The sequence below is a fragment of the Trichechus manatus genome, unplaced genomic scaffold, assembly GCF_000243295.1.
Source record: "Trichechus manatus latirostris isolate Lorelei unplaced genomic scaffold, TriManLat1.0 scaffold00175, whole genome shotgun sequence".
Classification (NCBI taxonomy): domain Eukaryota; kingdom Metazoa; phylum Chordata; class Mammalia; order Sirenia; family Trichechidae; genus Trichechus; species Trichechus manatus.
Window position 1 is genome coordinate 345,781 of NW_004444111.1, and position 19,960 is coordinate 365,740.

The 19,960-nt window shown below is 38.9% G+C and overlaps 1 protein-coding gene across 15 annotated transcripts in view; it reads right to left on the reverse strand.

Annotated features, from left to right (window-relative positions):
• The window catches only part of DTNA (dystrobrevin alpha), a 446,516-nt gene that overhangs the window by 30,792 nt on the left and 395,764 nt on the right, over positions 1-19,960 (reverse strand). For 13 of the 15 annotated variants that reach the window (XM_004386871.1, XM_004386876.2, XM_004386879.1 and 10 more), the window contains 3 exons: positions 15,153-15,240; positions 9,856-9,953; positions 6,495-6,608 (listed from right to left, as the gene is read on the reverse strand). In XM_004386871.1, the coding sequence (XP_004386928.1) occupies positions 6,495-6,608; positions 9,856-9,953; positions 15,153-15,240 (300 nt within the window). Of the gene's footprint in view, positions 1-6,494; positions 6,609-9,855; positions 9,975-15,152; positions 15,241-19,960 lie in introns of all 15 variants that reach the window. The other 2 variants (XM_023741170.1, XM_004386882.1) reach the window with 2 other exon arrangements.

Genomic DNA, 19,960 nt, shown 5'->3' on the forward strand with positions numbered 1-19,960 from the left:
TAACCCTCTAAATTCTCAACTTTTTTTTTTTTTTTTTAAATAAAAACTTAAAATATATACTGTCATTTATGAAACTGGTGATAACAGATGATGATAATTTTTTAAAGTGTCATCATATGGCCAAAAATAAATACCCAACTTAATGTTGCTTCTCAAAATTAAAAAAAGAATTAAACTAGTTTATGAAATCGAAAAGTCTGGAAACCATAGACTTGCATCACAGATTACAATTCCATTTTTACTTGGTAAAAAACAACAACAAAAATTACTTAATATTAATGAGTTTTCTCAAAGAATAATTATATATACATTGATAAAAATGTTCTTCTTCTATAGAATATGATGCTTATTTATTAAGCAAGGAATAGCTATGTAAAAAATTATACTTGTTTTTCCTTGAGATTTCTAGTGTGATGTTAGTTGTTTCACAGTTTCAGCAAATGTTTTCTTCATTATAACAGATGGTATCCTCTTTGCAAATACATTTCTTCAGCTGTCTTAATAACACAGTTGTCTCTTAATAGTTTTGCAGTTCATCCATTTATCCCAGAAACATTTGTTGAGCTCTTTTATGTTTTAAGATACTGGAAGTAAAATAACGAATTGGATACAGTTCTTGTCTTCAGGTGAGGGACAAGGAGACTTAAATAAGTTCAAAACAATGATGGTGAGAGAGTATAATAAAGATAAGAAAATGCTACAGGTGGTAATAAGGAAGAGAAGGCCAGCTATGTGTGGTGGTAGAAGGTCAGGAAGGCTTACCAGGAGATGGAAAGTCTGCATATAGGACTGTCCAAACCACTTCATGTGGTCACCAAGTTCTTGGGTGGTATGGTCTCTTCATTACCTCTGCAAGTCTTATCACAATCACTCACTAACCTCTCCCCAACCCCTAACACCCACCCCTACCCACCCACCCCCACACACACTAATGCTGTAGCCCACTCCTGTCTATTTAGAACTTTCAAAACTCACCGTGCTAATCACACTTTCATACCTTCTTACATGTTACCTGGATTGCTCTTCCTAACCTGGGTTTGAAGTTGATGTCCAATATGAAGCCTGTGCTGATGTGCCTCTATTCCAATGAGCCAGGCCTTTCTGCTCTGTGCTGTCCTCCCCTTTCATTCATGCTGTCATAGCATTTAGCACTTCTGAATTGTACTTGTGTAAGGAAGCTAACACACAGGATTAGATTGTCAAATCAGACTCAGTGAATCAGTATTGTGCTTTTACTAATAATTTCGAGGAGACCGGCAATCAGAGGCATAGATGAAGCTGAGAGAGATCTGGGACATTCCATATGGCGCCCTAGATCACCTTGAAAAACCTCCCTTGGAAATGTCATTCAGTGCAGGAGAGGAGGTCCTGGGGAACCACATGGGATGTCCCAGACCTCTCTCTGCTTTGTCTGTTTCTCTTGATTGCCTATGTCCTTGAAATTATTAGTAAAGCTCAATGCTGGAGAAAGACTCTGATTCATATGAGTCTGATTTGACAATCTAATCCTGTGTGTTAGCTCAGTGTGTAACTCTCATCCTTCCGTGGCTTCCTGTAGTGGATTAATGGCAATATCCTCAAGATGGTCTAAGGCCATGCAGCATCATTGTCTGTCCCTACCTACTTCTTTAGCACCATCTCTTACCACGCACCCCACCATTCCTTACATTCCAGATCAATAGATGTTTCAGTTCCTGGAAAGTGCCCGATTCACACCTGCCATTGAGTCTTTAAACATAGTTTCTACCTTCCAGAAGACTCTCCCATCAGCTGTCCCAGGCCCTTCCCCTTCCTTAGCCTCCAATCCCTATTTTAACTCAAACATTCCTTCCTCCAGATAGCCTTTTATGACTCTCCAGCAAAGGGCAGGCTTGATAATTATGTCTTTTTAAAAGAAGATTTCTTATAGCACTTATCTGAGTTCATAATTATAATACACATTTGTGTGATTATTTATGTTTTTTCCCCACTAGACCATAAGCTCTGTGAGACCAGGGGAAGTATCTGTTTCTACTAGAAAAGTTCCCACACACTGCATTTTAGAAATATTTGTTGAAGGAATGAATGGTTGAAAGAGGAGAGAGAATTTTGACAGCAGTGTAGATAGACCAGAGGCAAAGAAGCAAGTAAGTGCTGCTTATTATAATAGTCCAGGCAGAAGATGATTAAAGCCCAAGAAAAAGAAATGGAATTGACTTCTGCTACTCATTATGTGGGATCTTGGGCAAGTTATTTAATTTCTCTGGATCTCAGTTTCTTCATTGACAAAAAGAGGATAATAATAGTATCTGTCTCCTAAGTTTGTTATAACAGTTACATGGAACAATATATGTAGAGTTTAGTGCATAGTGAGCATGAGATTAGCACACAGAAATGCCTGTGTTGTTGTTAGCTGCCATCCAATTGCCTCATGCCTCATGGTGACTCCATGTCCAACAGAGTGAAATGCTACCCAGTCCTGCACCATCTCCATGATGGTGGCAGATTGGATTGTCGTGATCCATAGGCTTTTCACTGGATGACTTTCAGAAGTAGATTGCCAGGCTTTTCTTCCTAGCATGTCTTTGTCTAGAAGCTCTGCTGAAACCTGTTCAGCATCATAGCAACACACAAGACTCCACTGTCAGGTGGGTGGTGGCTGTGCATGAGGTGCATTGGCCGGGAATCGAACCTGGGCCTATCATATAATCCTATTCAAATATTAGATCTAGAGTGCAAATGTGGCTTTTATTTCCTTGTGGCTAAAGTAAAAATGGAAAGATGATCATTTAGAAAGTTCATAATGCTCTTAAGCAAAAATAAACTATGCATTCATGAAGAGAAAAGCTCAGTTTCCTTCTTCCCGTCTCTCATCGTCCAGCTAGAAGAAATTTCTCCTACTGGTTTCTCAATAAGAGGTCAGTGAAAGATATAACGGATGGACCAAGATCTCTATGGAAACTACAATAAGGAGTTCTTGGCACTGTCTCACATGGCCACCCTTCTATACAAACTAAGGCCAAAGTAACTTTGGAGGGGCCATTGTTTTGAAGATATTTGAAAGTCTGAAATGACTAAAGGAAAAGACTTGGAATACCAAGAGAAGTGGTGGTTAACCCAGGGTGTCAAGATACCTTGAAATCACCAAATTGTGGAAGTGCCTGGTGTAGAGTAAGTGGTTTATACACATCTAGAGAAATACACTTCAAGGAAAAAGGGAATTGCAGGCAGAAGAAATAGCATGTGTAGCAAATGGAAGCAGGGAGGAAAATCTGCTAGGAATTTAGGTGGGTTAGGTCTCAGGCCTCAGGGGTAAGCCACAAAATGATAGTGAGGGCTAAAAGCAAGAGTCTGTAGTGTAGCTATAGGCTTAGCTGGGGCCATGGATGGAAGGAGAAACCCTGTTCTTCTGGGGGTGGGTATGCCCACAAGTCAGAGCGAGGAGGATGGCTTAGAATTATGTCTGTTTTAACATGGCAATATATAGGAGGAAAGAAATATCAGTTGGAAAACTCATCATCAGTGATTCAGGAACATCGAGAAGCCTTCCCAGACTCTGTCATCCAAATGGAACTGGATACTTTTGAAAGCAAATATTGACTGGAGGGAAGCCAATAAAATGCTCACAAAAAATTCCCAGTCATCATCCATCCCACAGGGAATGCGCCAACCAATGGAAGAGGTATAAAGAATATTTCAGGCAGAGACAAGGCACCCTAATGTGTAGAAGAATGACTACTCTATTTCCAAGTTGGTTTATTCAGTTCTCTTTCTGTGTACATTAGACTTAACTTTCACCTTGTGAGCCCAGAGGGCCTTCATAATCCTATTTGGCAAAAATAACTTTCAAGCAGGCATTTACCTAAAATGCCTCTGATAAGTATGGGGATATGAAACACCACTTTCTTCTTCTTTACATTTCCATCCCTTCTGGGTGACTGTGTGGTAAAATGTGAGACCAGAAATCATATAGGTTGAAAAGTAAGAATTTCTTGTTTTTTTGTTTTTGTTTTTTCACAAATTGAGATCTAGTTTTTTTATTTTCTAGTTCATAAATAACAAGCTACTTCCTAATTAAAAAACTTCCCATTGAAAACTCAGAGGAAACAACAGTTTTCACTTTCATGGCGTATTTGGTTTTATGGTTTATGATAATAAACGGCAATATTACATGTTTGGTCTTGAGTGCTTCGGAGCTGTCTGATCTGTCACTGGTGTCAGGTGGGGTGAAGCCAGTATATCTATTTGAAAAACCCCAATGTAGAATATACATTTAAAATCCCTGTCATCTGTGTTCTTAAAGAACATACACCACAATTCTTCTGTTCTCAATTTTTTTTTCAATTTTACTGTGTTTTAGGTGAAAGTTTACAGCACAAATTAATTTCGCATTCAAAAATTTACAAATTGTTTTGTGACATTAGTTACAATCCCCACAATGTGTCAGCACTCTCCCCCTTTCCCTTTCTACCCCAGGTTCTCTGTGTCCCTTCGTCCAGTTTTCCTGTCCCTTCCTGCCTTCTCATCTTTGCTTTTGGGCAGGTGTTGCCCATTTGGTCTCATATACTTGATTGAACTAAGAAGCACATTCTTCATGTGTATTACTGTTTGTTTTATAGGTCTGTCTAATCTTTGGCTAAAAGGTAGACTTCGGGAGTGGCTTCAGTTCTGAGTTAACAGGTGTCTGGGGGCCATAGTCTTGGGAAAATTTCTGTTTTTGTTTTCCTCATTAAATTATTTTGTTATTAAAATGTATTAAAGAATCTTTTCACATCAAGCAGCTCCTCTAAGCTTCAGATTCTGCAGATCTCCTTTCCACGAGTCAAATCTTTTATGGTTGGTTCCTCTAGCCAGGCACATGGGCCTGGGTAGAGATAGATTGGATCCTAGCCATACAACAGGCAAGGCTTGATGTGCTGAAGGGCTCAGTTGTTAATATGTTAGAAGAACAAGGCTTGGATGGAAACCCCAGAAACGTCTATGACTAATATGTATGTAAAATCAATTAATAGGGACTTGATAAAATCAAAACAAAAACATAAGAACCTGCTTAATTTAGTCTCTATGTATGGAGGAAGAAATTGGCACTCTAATTCTGACATGGGCTTCTGGGAAGAGGCATCTGTAGGTACTATAAAAAGTATGACTCAGAGTTAGATATACCTGGAATGTACTTGGCATCCAAATGGCAGGATGCAAAGAATGTAATACTTGATAACTGAAAGTGCCTTGTGAAAGGTTAATATGACATTTCTATGAGGAAATCTCTTAGAGTTTATTTTTGGGTTGTTAACTAGAGAAGTACGCTTGAGTGCCTGTCATATTCAAGGCATGGGGCTAAGTCAATCTGACATGGAGTCCACACAAGACTTTCATTTTGCAGCATGCATGCAGTAGGAAGAACTATAGTCCTCACCTAAGCCCTGCTACCTGCCAGTCTTCTGACTTAGAAGCACATTGAAATTCAGGGGTTGAACCAGATAACGTTCTAAGGTCCCATCAAACTCAAATCTTTTATGATGATAGACTAGACAACACTATTGTTGTGTGTCGTCAAGTGGATTCTGACTCATAGCGACCCCATAGGACAGAGTAGAACTGCCCTATAGGGTTTCCTAGACATGTTATCGGAAGGGATCAGTCCCTGGAGAAGGACATCACGCTTGGCAAAGAAGAGGGTCAGCAAAAAAGAGGAAGACCCTCAAAGAGATGGATTGACACAGTGGCTGCAACAATGGGCTCAAGCATAACAACAATTGTGAGGATGGCACAGGACCCAGCTGTGTTTTGTTCAGTCATACACAGGGTGGCTATGAGTTGGAACCAACTCACTGGCACGTAACAACAACATGGGGTTTTCTAGACTGAAATCTTTATTGGAGCAGGTCGCCAGGTCTTTTTTCCTGTGAAGTGGCTGGTGGTTTGAACTGCTGATCTTTCAATTAGCAGCCGAGTGCTTAACTGTTGTGTCATCAGGCGCCTTAGACAGTACTAGGCCTTTTTAATTCCTTTGCAGAAAAACAAGGTTATGAGGCCTATTTTTAAAAATCTGTATTCAGAGCTGTTAGGGATAAAGATTAAGAAAAAATCAGATTCCTCTTTATGGGTTTGCAGGTAAATTTTAAAATTTAAAAACCTGTGATGGTTTTTAATACTTGGTTTTTTAATAACTTTAGTAAAAAGTCATTTAGCTTTTTATGTGTTTGTTTTGTTGATCATTTGTATCATTGATGATAGTGTAAATAACTAAAAAGAGTTGTGTTTAAGTTTTTTCCAGTGAGAGATTTTTATTATCTAGAAATCACTGTTTCCTTTCCTCTGTTTCAAATGAATGAATAAAATATAAACACTCTTCCCTCAAGTCACAGCAATTAGGTGTGTGCTATTAAAAATAAAAGCAAACAACATCAGCATCTTATGGTGGCTAAGGACCATTTACTGGCTAGACCCTGTTAACTTTATTAAAGATCTCAAACATACATACTCCCTGGGGTTACGTGGGCCACCTCTCTTACCTGAGGAGCCGGAGTTCTGCCAGCAGAGTGGGGTTCTGTTGCGCCTTCTCTGGGGTGGGCTGAGAAGCTTGTTCGTGCTCTAGCCGCAGCCTTTGGATCTCCTGTAAGATTTCTCTTAGAAGAGAGGAGGAAGATAAGAAACCAGGGTCAGTTAACTTTCAAAATACTGACATCTGAGCAGACCAGGGCCACCAGAGCAAAGAATGAGGGGCTCATCTTAAGTTTAGGGGCAGAAATGACCCTCACTAATCAACGGAATATTTTTAAGACCATGGCTATTTGGTGCTATGGGTGTCTCTAGTATATCCAAATCATGAAAGTTCTGCAGTATGAAGTTGGAGCCATCAAGCCAAGCATTATTTCCAGGACCTCGTCTCTAGAGTAGGAGTCCCTTGGGTGTTGGAAATGTTTAAGCACTAGGTTAACTATTTGAGAGGTTAGTTGTTTGAATCCACGCACAAGCACCTGGAGATCTGCTTCTGAAAGGTCACTGCCCTAAAAACCCTGTGGAGCACAGTTCTACTCTGCAATACGTGGGGTTGCCGTGAGCTGGAACTCCATGGAAACTGGTTTGGTGTTTTTTTTTTTTTGTTTGTTTTTCCAGTAGTCTCTATAGTAAGTAATATAATGCTGTGGTAATGTGTTCAACTTAGGAGAGTGCACTGCTTAGGAGACAAAAATGTATCTTCCTATTATTTATGATCACACTCTGACACAATAAAGTGCCTGCAGCTACCAAGAGAAGAGGTGTTTTGAGGGAAAATAAGGATAAATGATGCTCATTTCACAAAACTAAATAATCTCATTCTCTCACCAAGAATGAAATTCCTCTCACTGAATTTGTCTGAGAATCCCCAAGTTAGGCAAAACCCCTTCTCTTTTAGCTTAGCATTTTCAGCCTTAACTATGGATCTCAATGAGGGTAGCCTCAGAAGGAAAGTGCTTTTAAAAGGACTCACTGTAATTGAGTCTGTGACATAAAAGTGCTATTGGTGTGACCTCTTTCAGGGGGTGAGACACATCAGTCTGTTATTGATGTTGGGGGCCTGGGCTGCCCTACATTTAGGCGAACATTAGGCTGGCCACAAAGGAGATGTGACCCGGGCAAGGTGAATTATCCCTAAGTGAGTCAGGAGCCATTAAGCAAGGTTACAAGTCACTTATTCTTGGTGTGTGTGGGAGTGACAGTCTCTCGCCCAACAAAATGCACAAGAGCCAATAAGACAGAACAAAGCACCACAAATGAAAGGTGGACTGGGTGAGCAAGGGGAATGGCTGTCCATTTGAAAGGTTGATTTACAAAGGCTTGCTTCACAAACACACGACAGACTCAGGAGGCTAATTACAGTAAGTCACCACATCTCTCAAGGGTGTAGTGAAAAGGCTGAACTATGATTCAGTGGCTTTCAACCCTTTGTTTTATCTCCCTTGATTTTCCATGGTGGAAAACTTTCTTTAAAAGAAATCTTCTATGGAAACCCAATACGTCTCACAGTTAAGAGGGAGCTTCTCTGGTCAAAGAAAGGGTGGACCCCTGTGCTTCTAGCTCTTCTCCACCTTCTTCAGTGCCCTCTGAGGCACCACTGCAGAGCCTCCAGGATCCCAAAGGGCACAGCCTGAAAATAAGTGGACAGTGCTGACATCCTGATATTCTATGACTCCTGCTAGTTCTCCCTGTTGGATTTAAGGACAGAACCATGACAGATTAGCTCTTTAGCTCAAGGAAGGAAAAGAGAGAAGTAGCTCTGGTAAGAAAAAGTAATTATAAGGTATGTAACATGCACTGAGTGCTTAGTCTATACCCAGAAACTATACTGTCTAATTTAATCATATTTTATTGAATCCTTGCAACAACGCTGTTACATGTAAGGTACTATTATTATCTCTAGTTCATAGGCGAGGAAAACATGGCAGAGACCAGTTAAACGATTTGCCCAAATTCAATAACAATAGGTGGTAGAGATGATTTGAACCCAGGCTAGCTACCTCTGTAGCCCGTATATATCAGACTGCCTCAATCTTCTTGTCTTTGTTTTGACAGGTCTAGCCTAGGCAGGCTGTGACTTATACAGTGTAATTTGAAGTCTTGCTGTTCCTAAGAATAACTCTGATGGGCTCCTCCAAATATTAGGAGTTCCTCCAAGGGTACTAAAAGGAAGCATTATCTTCTGAAGGTCATTGCTGAAATGTCCATGAATTACTTAGGTAGACTGAGTCCTGAGGTGGACGTGAGGAACTCTGTCCTCCCCATAAGTTCAGAGATCTGATTATTGGGTTGTCACCCTGGAGACCCCGGGACCCCTGAGGTGAGTTTCTATGGTGCAGCAGTGTGAGCTACAGAAGCTTCTGGAACCTGGCTGTGGGGTCCTTGGAGAGCATGAGGCTGCCATCTTAGAGAGATGAGTTCAGTATGGATTAAGTGCTTATCAGGGTTGGGGTGGGGAATACTAGGAGCCATGAATGAACTCAGGAACAGGACGAATCTTTCTTTTTCCTTTCTCTGGTCCTAAACCCAAACATTCAGAAAGTGTAATCCCAAAAAAAGGAAAAGCAATAAGAGTGGTACCATAGCACAGCCAAGATTTTCATGGCCCTTCCTGCTTGTCCTGCAATCAGAAATAGACCCACACAGAGATGGATACTCCTGGGATATTTTCTCAAAGGAAGTCCTGATTTCCCCTCAAGGGAAATCATGCTAGACTGGAAGCAGAGAATTGGAAGGGAGAACGAATTTCTCTGGAGAGGGAGAAGAGTAGGGTTAACACTGCAACCAAGACGAAATACTCGTGGGCTTGTGAGCTTTACTTAGTCCTCTCCTTCTAAGGACTGACATAGGAGAGAGGTTGAAACTTGTGGAAACTCAGGCCAAGCGTGACCTGCTTTTCCTGTTATTGTAAAATGACTCTCTTTGACCTTGACATTCTATTTCTTCTTTTCCACCTCTAACCTCTTACTTTACTCTTCATTTCAGGACAGATGGATAGAAAGAAGGAAAGAACAGCAGAGTGAAAGGGAAGAGGGCTGTTAGTGAAATCTGAGTTGTGTGAAAATTATTATTTCCTGGATGTTTTGAAGTATGTCTATAGGTTATTAATGAATGCACCAGTTAACAGTTGCTGTCAAGTTGATTCCAACTCATGGAGACCCCGTGTGAGACAGCAGAACTCTGCTCCGTAGGGTTTTCAATGGCCGATTTTTTCAGAAGTAAATCCCCAGACCTTTCTTCCGAGGAGACTCTGGGTGGACTTGAACCTTCAACCATCTGGTTAGCAGTCGAGTGTGTTAACTGTTTGCACCATCCAGGGATTCCTAATGAATTCACACTCTGATTTAAAAAGCTAACCTGTCTAAAAAGTCTTACCTGTTCTTGTTTTCTAGTTCTGCAATCAACTGCCTTTGTTGCTTATTTGCATCAATGGTGAAGGAGATGTCAGGAGCATTTCTCTGCTGACTTGGCTGCTGTAAAATACGTGGGTTACACTATTTAATATCGGGGAATGAGAACCCACATGTATTTGAGGAGACATGAATCATGAGATATGCTGACAAGGAAAAGAAAACCATTTCTCCCCAAACAACATAAAATCAAATTGCCATTCTGGTCATCCCAGAAAAGGATGACCTTTTCTGCAGATCTGGGGCACATACATACAACGGAGAGCAGAACAGAATTCTTTGGCAGGCAAATACACAAAACAGGAAAAACTGATTTTCAATTTTCCGACCTGAAGTCTTCGGGAAGCTATTTAATTCCTGGCATACTGGCCTGATGTAATTATTCTAGTCCCTATACAGGTTTGGAAAAACATTTTTCTGTTGACATAACTCTTTTTCTAGAACTACTGTTCAGCCAATATAATTTCTAATTAAAAATGCCATAGGTTTTTAAGTCATAGTTCATAAGATTTTATTTTCTTCTGTTTTTGGTCAACATATTTTGGTGCATTTCTTTATTCATATATGTAATTTTACTTTGATGGATTCATATATATATTTGCTTACTCTAACTTCATACCACACCACCCCATCATTCTTAGTCATGCAGCCAGCGTTAACAACTGTTTATATGCAGTCACAGTTTTCTCCATTCTCCTTTAATCGTATATATCATATATTATAGCTGTATATCTCTATATAGGCGTATGTGTATTTGGTCAAGAGTTTATATGTCCTTGTTTTACAAAATTGCAGTCAGATTCTACATACTTCTCTGTGCTCTGCTTTCTTCATTTCTATAGTATATTATGGACATTCCTCCAAGATAATTTTTATTGTTTTTAAAACAAGTGAAAAAAATCATAATCTTTCTACCAAACAAAGCCAAGATATTAAATATGGCACCTATTGCCTAAGCCAAAAGACATGGCAAAACACAGCCTACTCTTTCATGTTCCAAAACTTAATTGTAGGAAAGGTTAGGCTTTGCAAAGGTCTAGTTTTCATAGACCTCTTCTGTGATTTTTAATTAGCAATCCTTTTAATCAAAAAATGATTTATGTTGCTAATGAATAACTTTGAGCTCTTATGTTTTATATCTTAAATGACTATACCTATGTCTGACATGGAGATACGGCAGCTTTGACCTGTGATCCAGGTTTTTCTTCTGATTTCATTACATCATTTTCTCTTTCAGGCATGTTGTTGTTGTTAAGTGCTATGGAGTTGATTTGGATTCATAGTAACCTCATGTAACAGAGTTCAACTGTCCCATAGGGTTTTCTAGGCTGTAATCTTTACGGGAGCAGATTGCCAGGTCTTTTCTCTCCCGTGGAGCTGCTGGTGGATTTGAAACCGCCAACCCTTCAGTTAGCAGCTGAGCGCTTAACTATTGCACCAGCAGGGTGCCTTCTTTAGTGCAAACATTTTATGTATTGATAAGGAGAAACGTATCCGATCCAGTTGTGGATTTGAGTCATTGCTTTGCTCTTTATATTAACTGATCAGAAATTAAAGGTGTTGGGTTGGCTCGGCAATGTTGTATCAGAATATCTCAAAACGATTTCTGGCATAACGGAATTATAGCTGAAAAGTGAAAAAACAAAAAAAGGAAGCAGTGGAAGGGCCAGGTAATTTTTAGGCCTTGCAGGCCATATGGTCTCTGTAACAACTATTCAGCTCAGCTGTTGTAGCACAAAGCCATGTGTAGACAATATGGAAATAAATGACAATGGATGTGTTTCAATAAAACTTTATTTATGGACACTGAAATTTAAATCTCATGTAATTTTCACATGTCACAAAATATTATTTCTCTTTTGATTTTTTTTTTTAATCATTAAAAAATATAAAATACATCCTTAGCTCATGGGTCATATGAAAGTGAGCTGGATTTGACCTAAAGTAGTTTGTTGACCCATTAAGAGTTAAGAAGTCTATTTCATTTATTTTATTTTTTAATCAATAGATAGTTGCCAACACAGGGGGAAAATCAAAACCAAACCATAAACATAAGAAACAATGTATTTCTTTGAAGTAAAAACATATAGCACCTAACTTACTTGTTTTTAAAAATTAGGGCTCAGGATTTAAACGCAGTCAATAAACACAACAAATAATAGATGGTAGGTTAGTTCTATATGATAGGGCTTATTGGGAGAAAAAGCAAGAGGGAAGAAGAACAATGAGGGATTTGAATTTGGAGGAGATAAAAGAAATATAGGCAGATTAAGAGAGGCAAGAAGTAGAAATGGAGACAGAAAGAAAAAGGAGAAAAGAAGAAATATCATTTATCAGTGCTTACTATGTGTCAGATAGCATACTTTACACGTGTAATTACGGTTAACCTCTTTAATGGATGACAAGGAGAAAAATAGAGACAGCAAAGCTAGAGAGATAGAACAAGACAGATTCAGAGTGTTACTGATAAAAGACAAGATCACTACATGTGAAATGTATTAGGTGGATTTCCTACTCCCCTTCCTATCCCCCATTTCTTGGCAGAGTCATAGTGACATGCAGCCATGTCTCAATTTTTGACCTTCCAGAAATCCAAGATTATATCCTCATATGGCTGTTAAAGGCTTACAACATTTTCAAAATTATGAGCTATGGAGATTTCTGATACTGTTTCAAAGACTAGATCTGGCTTTCTGACTATATCCTATTAACAAATTTGATCAATTAAAATTTTCACTGAATTCATGGGTTATTTTATTATCTTGTACACAATGTTTCAGACTCAAGTCTTGAACTTGAAGATACTGTACTGTTTTCATTTAGGCAAAACTTTCTTACCTTTCAGGCTCCTTCAAATTTATTGATTTATTCAGTCTTCCATTCAGTGCATTCTTTTAATCCAACACCTGTTATCTAACAGGTACTGTGGCAAATGTCATATAAAAAGATATGTTTCTTGTCCTCAAAGATTTTACAGGCAAATATAATTGGCATAATAACTACTATGGGTAAAGTTTGTACAGTGAAATGTGTGAGAGCTGGAACTCAATGGGACTGCCTTGTTTTTCCGGGTCTCACAAGTTTTCCACCTTTGACAGGGTGCTGTCTTACTGCTTTTCTGTTGCTCATTTTAGTGGAAAATGCGTTTTCCTTCTCTGGCAGGGTTCCACCATACACAGGCTACAGCTTTCGTAGATTTTACCGTATATGATTCAATAGGTGCACAGAGGAAACATGCTTAAATTATTAAGATAATCAATGAGGAAATAAAGGGGAGATGACATTTGAGCTGACTTATTAAGTTGGAATTGACTTGATGGCTGCTGGTGGTGGTAGAGTAAGTGAGAATGGAGATGTAGTGGGTGGGTGGACTCTAGGTTTCAACATTGTATATTTGGGAATAGCTGTACCATAGGGTATGGAGAGTTAAGTATAGAAAGGTGGGATGTTATAGGAAATGCGATGATTGAGTAGAAAAACACAGTAAGGAAAATTGTAGAGATTTCCATAGTAAATGACCTCTCCATCTCTTTTCTAATCTGATAATATTTTATTAATTAGGATTTATTCAAGTTCATAATACAATTCTTAATATGTGCTTAGAAAGAGATTTACAAAGGAACTCAAACTAATGTGTGGATGGTATCTTCCCAGTGATGGATCCACAGAAGTTAAATATGATGTAAGTAGGCAAGAAACACAAGTAATTAATGTTCTTGAGAAAGAAATGGAAGTAGAGACTGGAGAAGTTAATGCACATATAAATAGTGACATGAGCATAGAGATTTAGCATCCACGCCAGGGATTACTAATTCAAATGTCAAAAGGGGCCAGGGAGGTGACCTAAATGATTGACAGGGGCCAGCTGTGGCAAAGAGGTGAGTGTGGTGGCAAAGAGGTGAATGCTTGCCCTGTTCAAGTCAATCTTTCAAGTAAGCTGAAAATGCAGAGTTTTAAGGAAATCACCTGATTTGTAAATGCTGACTGTTAATACAAAATAAAAAACACTGTGGAGGCCAAACAAAATTTTCTGTGGGACAGATTTTGGTCTGTAGGTTGCCAGTTTGTGAGCTCTGGTTTATGCAGCACTTTCAGACATTTCATTATCTCATTTGACCCTCATAACAGGCAGACTGGCAAGTATAATAATGATAATTTTTCCTACTTGTAGATAAGGAAACTGAGCTCAAAACGGTACGACTCTGCATGAGATCATGGAGAGCTGGGACTCAAACTCACAAATTCACACTGCTCATCTCATGTCTCACTAAATCACACTGTCTACAGAGTATATACATGGGTAAAGGCAGGGAAACTTGGAAAGGAGGTTTTTCCAGAAACTTGTCTTGTCTTTCCTTTCCAGTGACCCCTAAGGGGATCACTTCTCCTAAAATCTGGTTCTCCCAGATAATTTTATTTTTTATACTGCTTTTGTTCTTTACTTATGGTATTTAAGGTTTCACACGCTCCAATAACATCTCTGTTTCACTGTGTGAGATTTTTGGGCCATAAAGTCACTTTTAGCCTCTCCCAGACTCCTTCTCCTCTTGCTCATGGTAGTTTTTAACGTTGTCACAGTCACTAATCTGAACAGAGAGCAAGTGCCGGAGCTGATGCAATGGGTCATTATACAGTCCCAATGTTGGATCATTAGCTAAATGCTGTGCATGAAGGGCTGTGATTAACTGCAACATCCGATGTGACGCAGTTGACCACAGCTTCCCACTTGCTCTCCTGCCACCCATTGTCCTTTGTGATGCACTCATCACAGCTCACCCTCAGTTCTGCACAGGTGAATTCTGAATAAAGATGTCAGGTTGATTGGTTTTGTTTTAGAGAAAGCAGCAGATGGAGAGAGGTATCATCCCTGTTATTGTCAGTAGAATATTTTAAATGTTACTTGAAACTGTTCTGCTGCAAACCTAGTGTATTTCCTAAATATACCTGTTTAGACTCATTAAAGGAACCGTAACTAGTCCTCACCCCCTTTCTCAGGTCCTCACATGGGGATGGGGACTGAGTTAAGGGGAACACGGGGCCTCCAGGTTGATCATAGTGCCACATGACCTTGGATGGCACTGTTCTTCAAGTCTGCCATTTTTAGACTGGGAACTCATGACCAAGATACCACAAACAAAGCAACAAACCTACAAACAATAAATTAGCACAAATTGTCCAGGTAATTAGAATCAACTGTAATGATAACAATGAACTTAACATATGAGATGCCAACAGATGGATGCTCTCAGTCAAACTACTTACAGACGAGGAGGACTCTGCTGCCAGTCTTGCTGCGTACCTGGCGATCAGCCTGTGTTCTTCATCAAGCCGGGTTGAGCTATCAAGCATACTGTTAAGAACAGAGAAAGAAGGAGGCTGTTAAGCACTGAGAAAGATGGGCATATTCATCTTACCATCAGGGTTTTTTGCCATTTCAATTTTTCAACGCAAAAATTTGAAAGCTATTCAGAATCCTGTTAGGTTAATGATCCCAGACTTAGATTCATGACAGGATCAAATATGTGGTCAGGAAGGTCATTAATAAATCTTGTCTTCAAGCAATTCAATTGTTTTACAAAGAAAAAACTCCAAACAGGAGTGACTTTTCTGATCAATATTTCTGATAAAAGAACGGTTTCTCTTTAATTTTATTGTCTTTAACATTTTTATTTCTTTATTACACATGTAATATATGTCCAAAATAGACATGTTAGAAAATTTGGAGGATCAAGAAGGAAACAAATATTAAAACAACTACAGTAAGCCTTTAGGGATTCTATTCACACACACTTGTGTAATCACTTCTCCTTCAGTGTGGACTGGATTTAATTGGCTTGCTTCTAGTAGGTAGAATATGGCTGAAGTGATGGGATGCAACTTCCAAGTTAGGTCATAAAAAGACGTGGCTTCCATCTTTGGCATTTTCTTTCTCTTGCACTCTTGGATCACTTGCCCAGTAGGAAGTTAGTGGCCATGTCATAAGGCAGCCTTGTGGAAAGGCTCATGTGACAAGAGATTGAACCCAGCCAACGACCATATGAAAGGATCCCCCTAGAGCCTTCATATGAGATTGCAGCCCCAGCTGACAGCTTGACAGCAACCTCATGAAAGCCCTTGAGTCAGAGGCATCTAGCTAAGCCATGCCTGGATTTCTGACCCACAGGAACTGTGAGATAATACACGTTTGTTATTTTAAGCCGCTAAGTTTTGGGGTAATTTGTTATGCAGTAATATATAACTAATACCATTTTAACCTATAATATTACTACCTAGGTAACCCAGGTAATTATATTTACTTCCACAGAAATGGAATTATACTAGTGACTCCTAGTGACATTAGTGGGAATGAACTGTTTAGTGTCTCCTATAGATTTATAAAAATTATTCATACTAGAATAAGGATGGTTTGAGTCTAAAATCTAATGCAAATAGAAGCATTATTACCCCTCCAATATTTCAGAGAACTTCATCCTCGAAAGGCTTTCACTTAACAACAAGTTTGGTTGCCATTTACAAATATTCTATGAGCTATATCAGTAACATTAATCCTGTTAACAGAGTAATTGGTCACAGTTTGGTTTATCCGTTATTGTGCAATGTCTCAGGTCAGAATCAAGATTAGAAACTGGTTCCTCTCATTCCCAAACATACTCAGAGTCTTCTCCATTATTAGCTTTTATACTTAAGCGTGCTCCTTAAAGAAAAATACTCATGATTACGCATTAAGATGACACACTCCTATGCCAATATTAAGATTGTAAGAATTCTCCATTGCAAAGCTTGGATTCACATAAAGTAGCATACATTTACATTATTTATATGTATATTTACATATAAAGTAAACATGCAACATACATAGTCTTTTATAATTTGTCCTAAAGTGAGAAGATGAGGGAAAATCATCATGTGTTTCCAGTACATTAGCTATCTCGTATCCACATAGCTCTTCCCCAGTTGGCTGAATCCATTACTATAATATTTTTTTGATCATTGAGAAAACGTCACTGTCTCCATTATCTTTGCTCTAGTAAACTATACCTGTTCTTACCATGTATCCTTCTGCACTAGAGTTAGCACTTTCCTCCAGGCTACGATAAATAGGTAGAATATTCCTGAATTTCTCCTTTGATCCAGTCACTTCTCCAACTTCAGAAAAAGAGTCTTCTCTTTCCTTTTGCCCAAATGAAATAATGCATATAAAAAAGCAGCTAGCTAGCATGATGCCTGGTTCATAGCAAGTGCTCGAACATGTTAGTCAGTGCAATATTATTTTGCCTCTTAAGTAACCTGTTTAGATTTACTAATGATTCTTGTGTCCTTCAAAATGCCATTTACCATCCAACAACTATCTAGAACAAGGCATCTCAAACTTTAATGTGCATACATTTTGCTTAGAAGTCTTGTAGAAATGCAGATTTGGTAGCAAGGGAGGTCAGGTGGAGTGACAAGGAGTGGTCTGAGAATCCACCTTTCTAAAAGGACAACAGTTTGAACAGAGCACTGGAAGATCTTGAAAATAAAATGGAAAACCCAGACTTAAGAAAAAACCAAAACCAAACTCGCTGCCATCGAGTTGATTCTGAATCATAGCAACCCTACAGGACAGGGTAGAGTTGCCCCAAAGGGTTTCCAAGGCTGTAAACCTTTTACAGAAGCAGATTGCCACATCTTTCTCCCACGAATTCAAACTGTCAACCTTTCGGTTAGCAGCCAAGCGCTTTAACAACTGCGCCACCAGGGCTCACAGACTTAAGAAAGGAACACTAAATGTAAATCCTTTAAAAGTGATTATTTTTCATGAGTGTTCAATGGATATCAATATAGCATGTATGATATTTTACAAATACTCTCTTAAGAGAGAAAACTCCAGGATGCAGGGCTCACAGATGTGTAGCAGCAATCCCAGGGGACTGAGATTTCAATTGGCAAACAAACTCAGAACTGCAGTAAGAAAATAATTGTAATAGCAAAAGACAGAATTAGTTCTGGAAAAAAGATGCTTCAAAGCAGATGTTTATCCTGTATAAAACAATGTCTGCACTCCGAAGTGGTTTAAAATAACTGAACTCCTTATTACAGTTTAAATAAAAAAGAAAAAGTTACACTGTCTTTGCTTTAAACATAAAACTATGCCACTAAGAGACAATTTACTTTGATTTTTAACATGGTTATCCTTTCTTGCTGGTGTATTAGACTCTAACCTAATTCAACACAGTTGTGTAGACAGTGGGGCTCATGGCTCCAGGCTCAGGACAATGATCTGTCTGACTTGCTGAAAGTGACTTTGTCAAACAACTTGTGAGTGTTTTGATTTAAAAAAAAAAAGAACTTTGATAAAGAAAACTCACCATAAAAACTCATGAATGACCAGTGAGTATAAATAATATGAAGGTTATATTAAAAACAGCCTCCTGGAAATGTAAGATGTGAAGTTATGGGATTGTGTCTAGTAGGCTATAACTCATGCTTCCATGCCTTTCCTCCCCGCAGCACTGAGTGAACAAGGAGTGGAGTAATATACTGCCCCAACGTGCACACAAACGATTTATGAGTCCACATGTGCCATTTCAGTATGCTCGGATTATACAAGGGTGAATGAGGCATTTCTCATAAATTCTATTATTTCAAGACTTCAATTACAAACAGTGGAAAACGAATGGCCAATAATCCCTACATCATTAAAATAAATACTGATTCCAACACTTTCTCCATCCCTGGCTATTCATTTCAAGACTTTATTATCAGTAATCTTGCTACAAAGGTATGGCTGCTGCATAGACTGAATTTCAGAGTGGGGGAATCCATTATTTCAAAAGTTCTCCACTTTCTGCCTTAAATGCACGGCCAGTGTCTATTGCTAGTGATTTCAAAATGGAGTTCTAGGAAACTCAAGTGGTCCCATCTAAGCAAGGGTTTACTAAGTTGTGATTTAGCAAAGATTTCTGGGAATTTGGGGTTTGTTCCTGTTTGTCTGTTTTCTCTGCAGTCCTGTTCTGATTTCAAGGATGGAACAGTCAACCAAATAATAGTGTGATCCAAAGGGCACCAGAAACATTCCTATGCTTTCCTGTGTTTTTTACATTTTTGTGAACAGTGATAGCAAGTATATTACTAGATACTAAATTTTGAAGCTCATGTACTACTCTTCTATTATTGCAAATAGATAATGGGAGAAATAGTACCTGCAAAGGCATATTAATTAACATTTTAAGTGGAGGATGACTCTCTCAGGTTATTTCTTATCTTTTGCAGTTAGTTGAGAGGAAAATACTATGGGAATAGAACGCTGTTCAGGCATTTGGGAGTCAGTGAATGGAAAAGAATCAAGCAGTGAGTGGAAAGACATGGACTGATACTAGGGCCTGAGAAGTGGGATTATGGGACTAAAGAATATGAAAGGAAATGAACTACCTCTCAAAGTTTAAAGTGTTGGTGCTTTAATGACTGGTTTGAAATGAAAACATAGAAAATCATGAAATGGCAATCTTCATGGAAAATAACAACAATAATTTTCTACAGTAACGGACTCTTTATCAGGATGCCTTCACACTCGTGTATCGAGACCTCAACGTTAACAACCTTCTATGTTACAATGGTCCACCAAGGCCAGGTAATCTACTTCATACAAACTCTCAAATTCCTCCATCTCTCTCTATTCCAACTGTCACTAATGTGCTCCCGGCCACCGTCATCTTCTCCTGAATTACTGTAATGCCCACCCAGCAAACTGCCTTGCCTTTACATTTATTCTCCCCTCCAATTCATTTTCTATCCTGTACTCAGTGATCTTTAAAACATGAAGTTGGCTCTAATGTTCCTATGCATAAATCGTTCAATTAAGTTTTCATTTCTCAAACTCCTAAATAAGACTTATAAGGTCCTGCATGATATAGCTTCATCCTTTATCCCCCTGATATTCCAGTCACCACCATTTCCACTCAGCTAAATCCTCTTCATCCTGGTGTCAGCTTTAGTTGCCATTTCCTACCCTCACTCCCAATCTTCAGGTTCAGGTTCATTGCCCCTTATATATCCCATAGCACTCTGCACTGCTTTTATTGTAGCTGTTA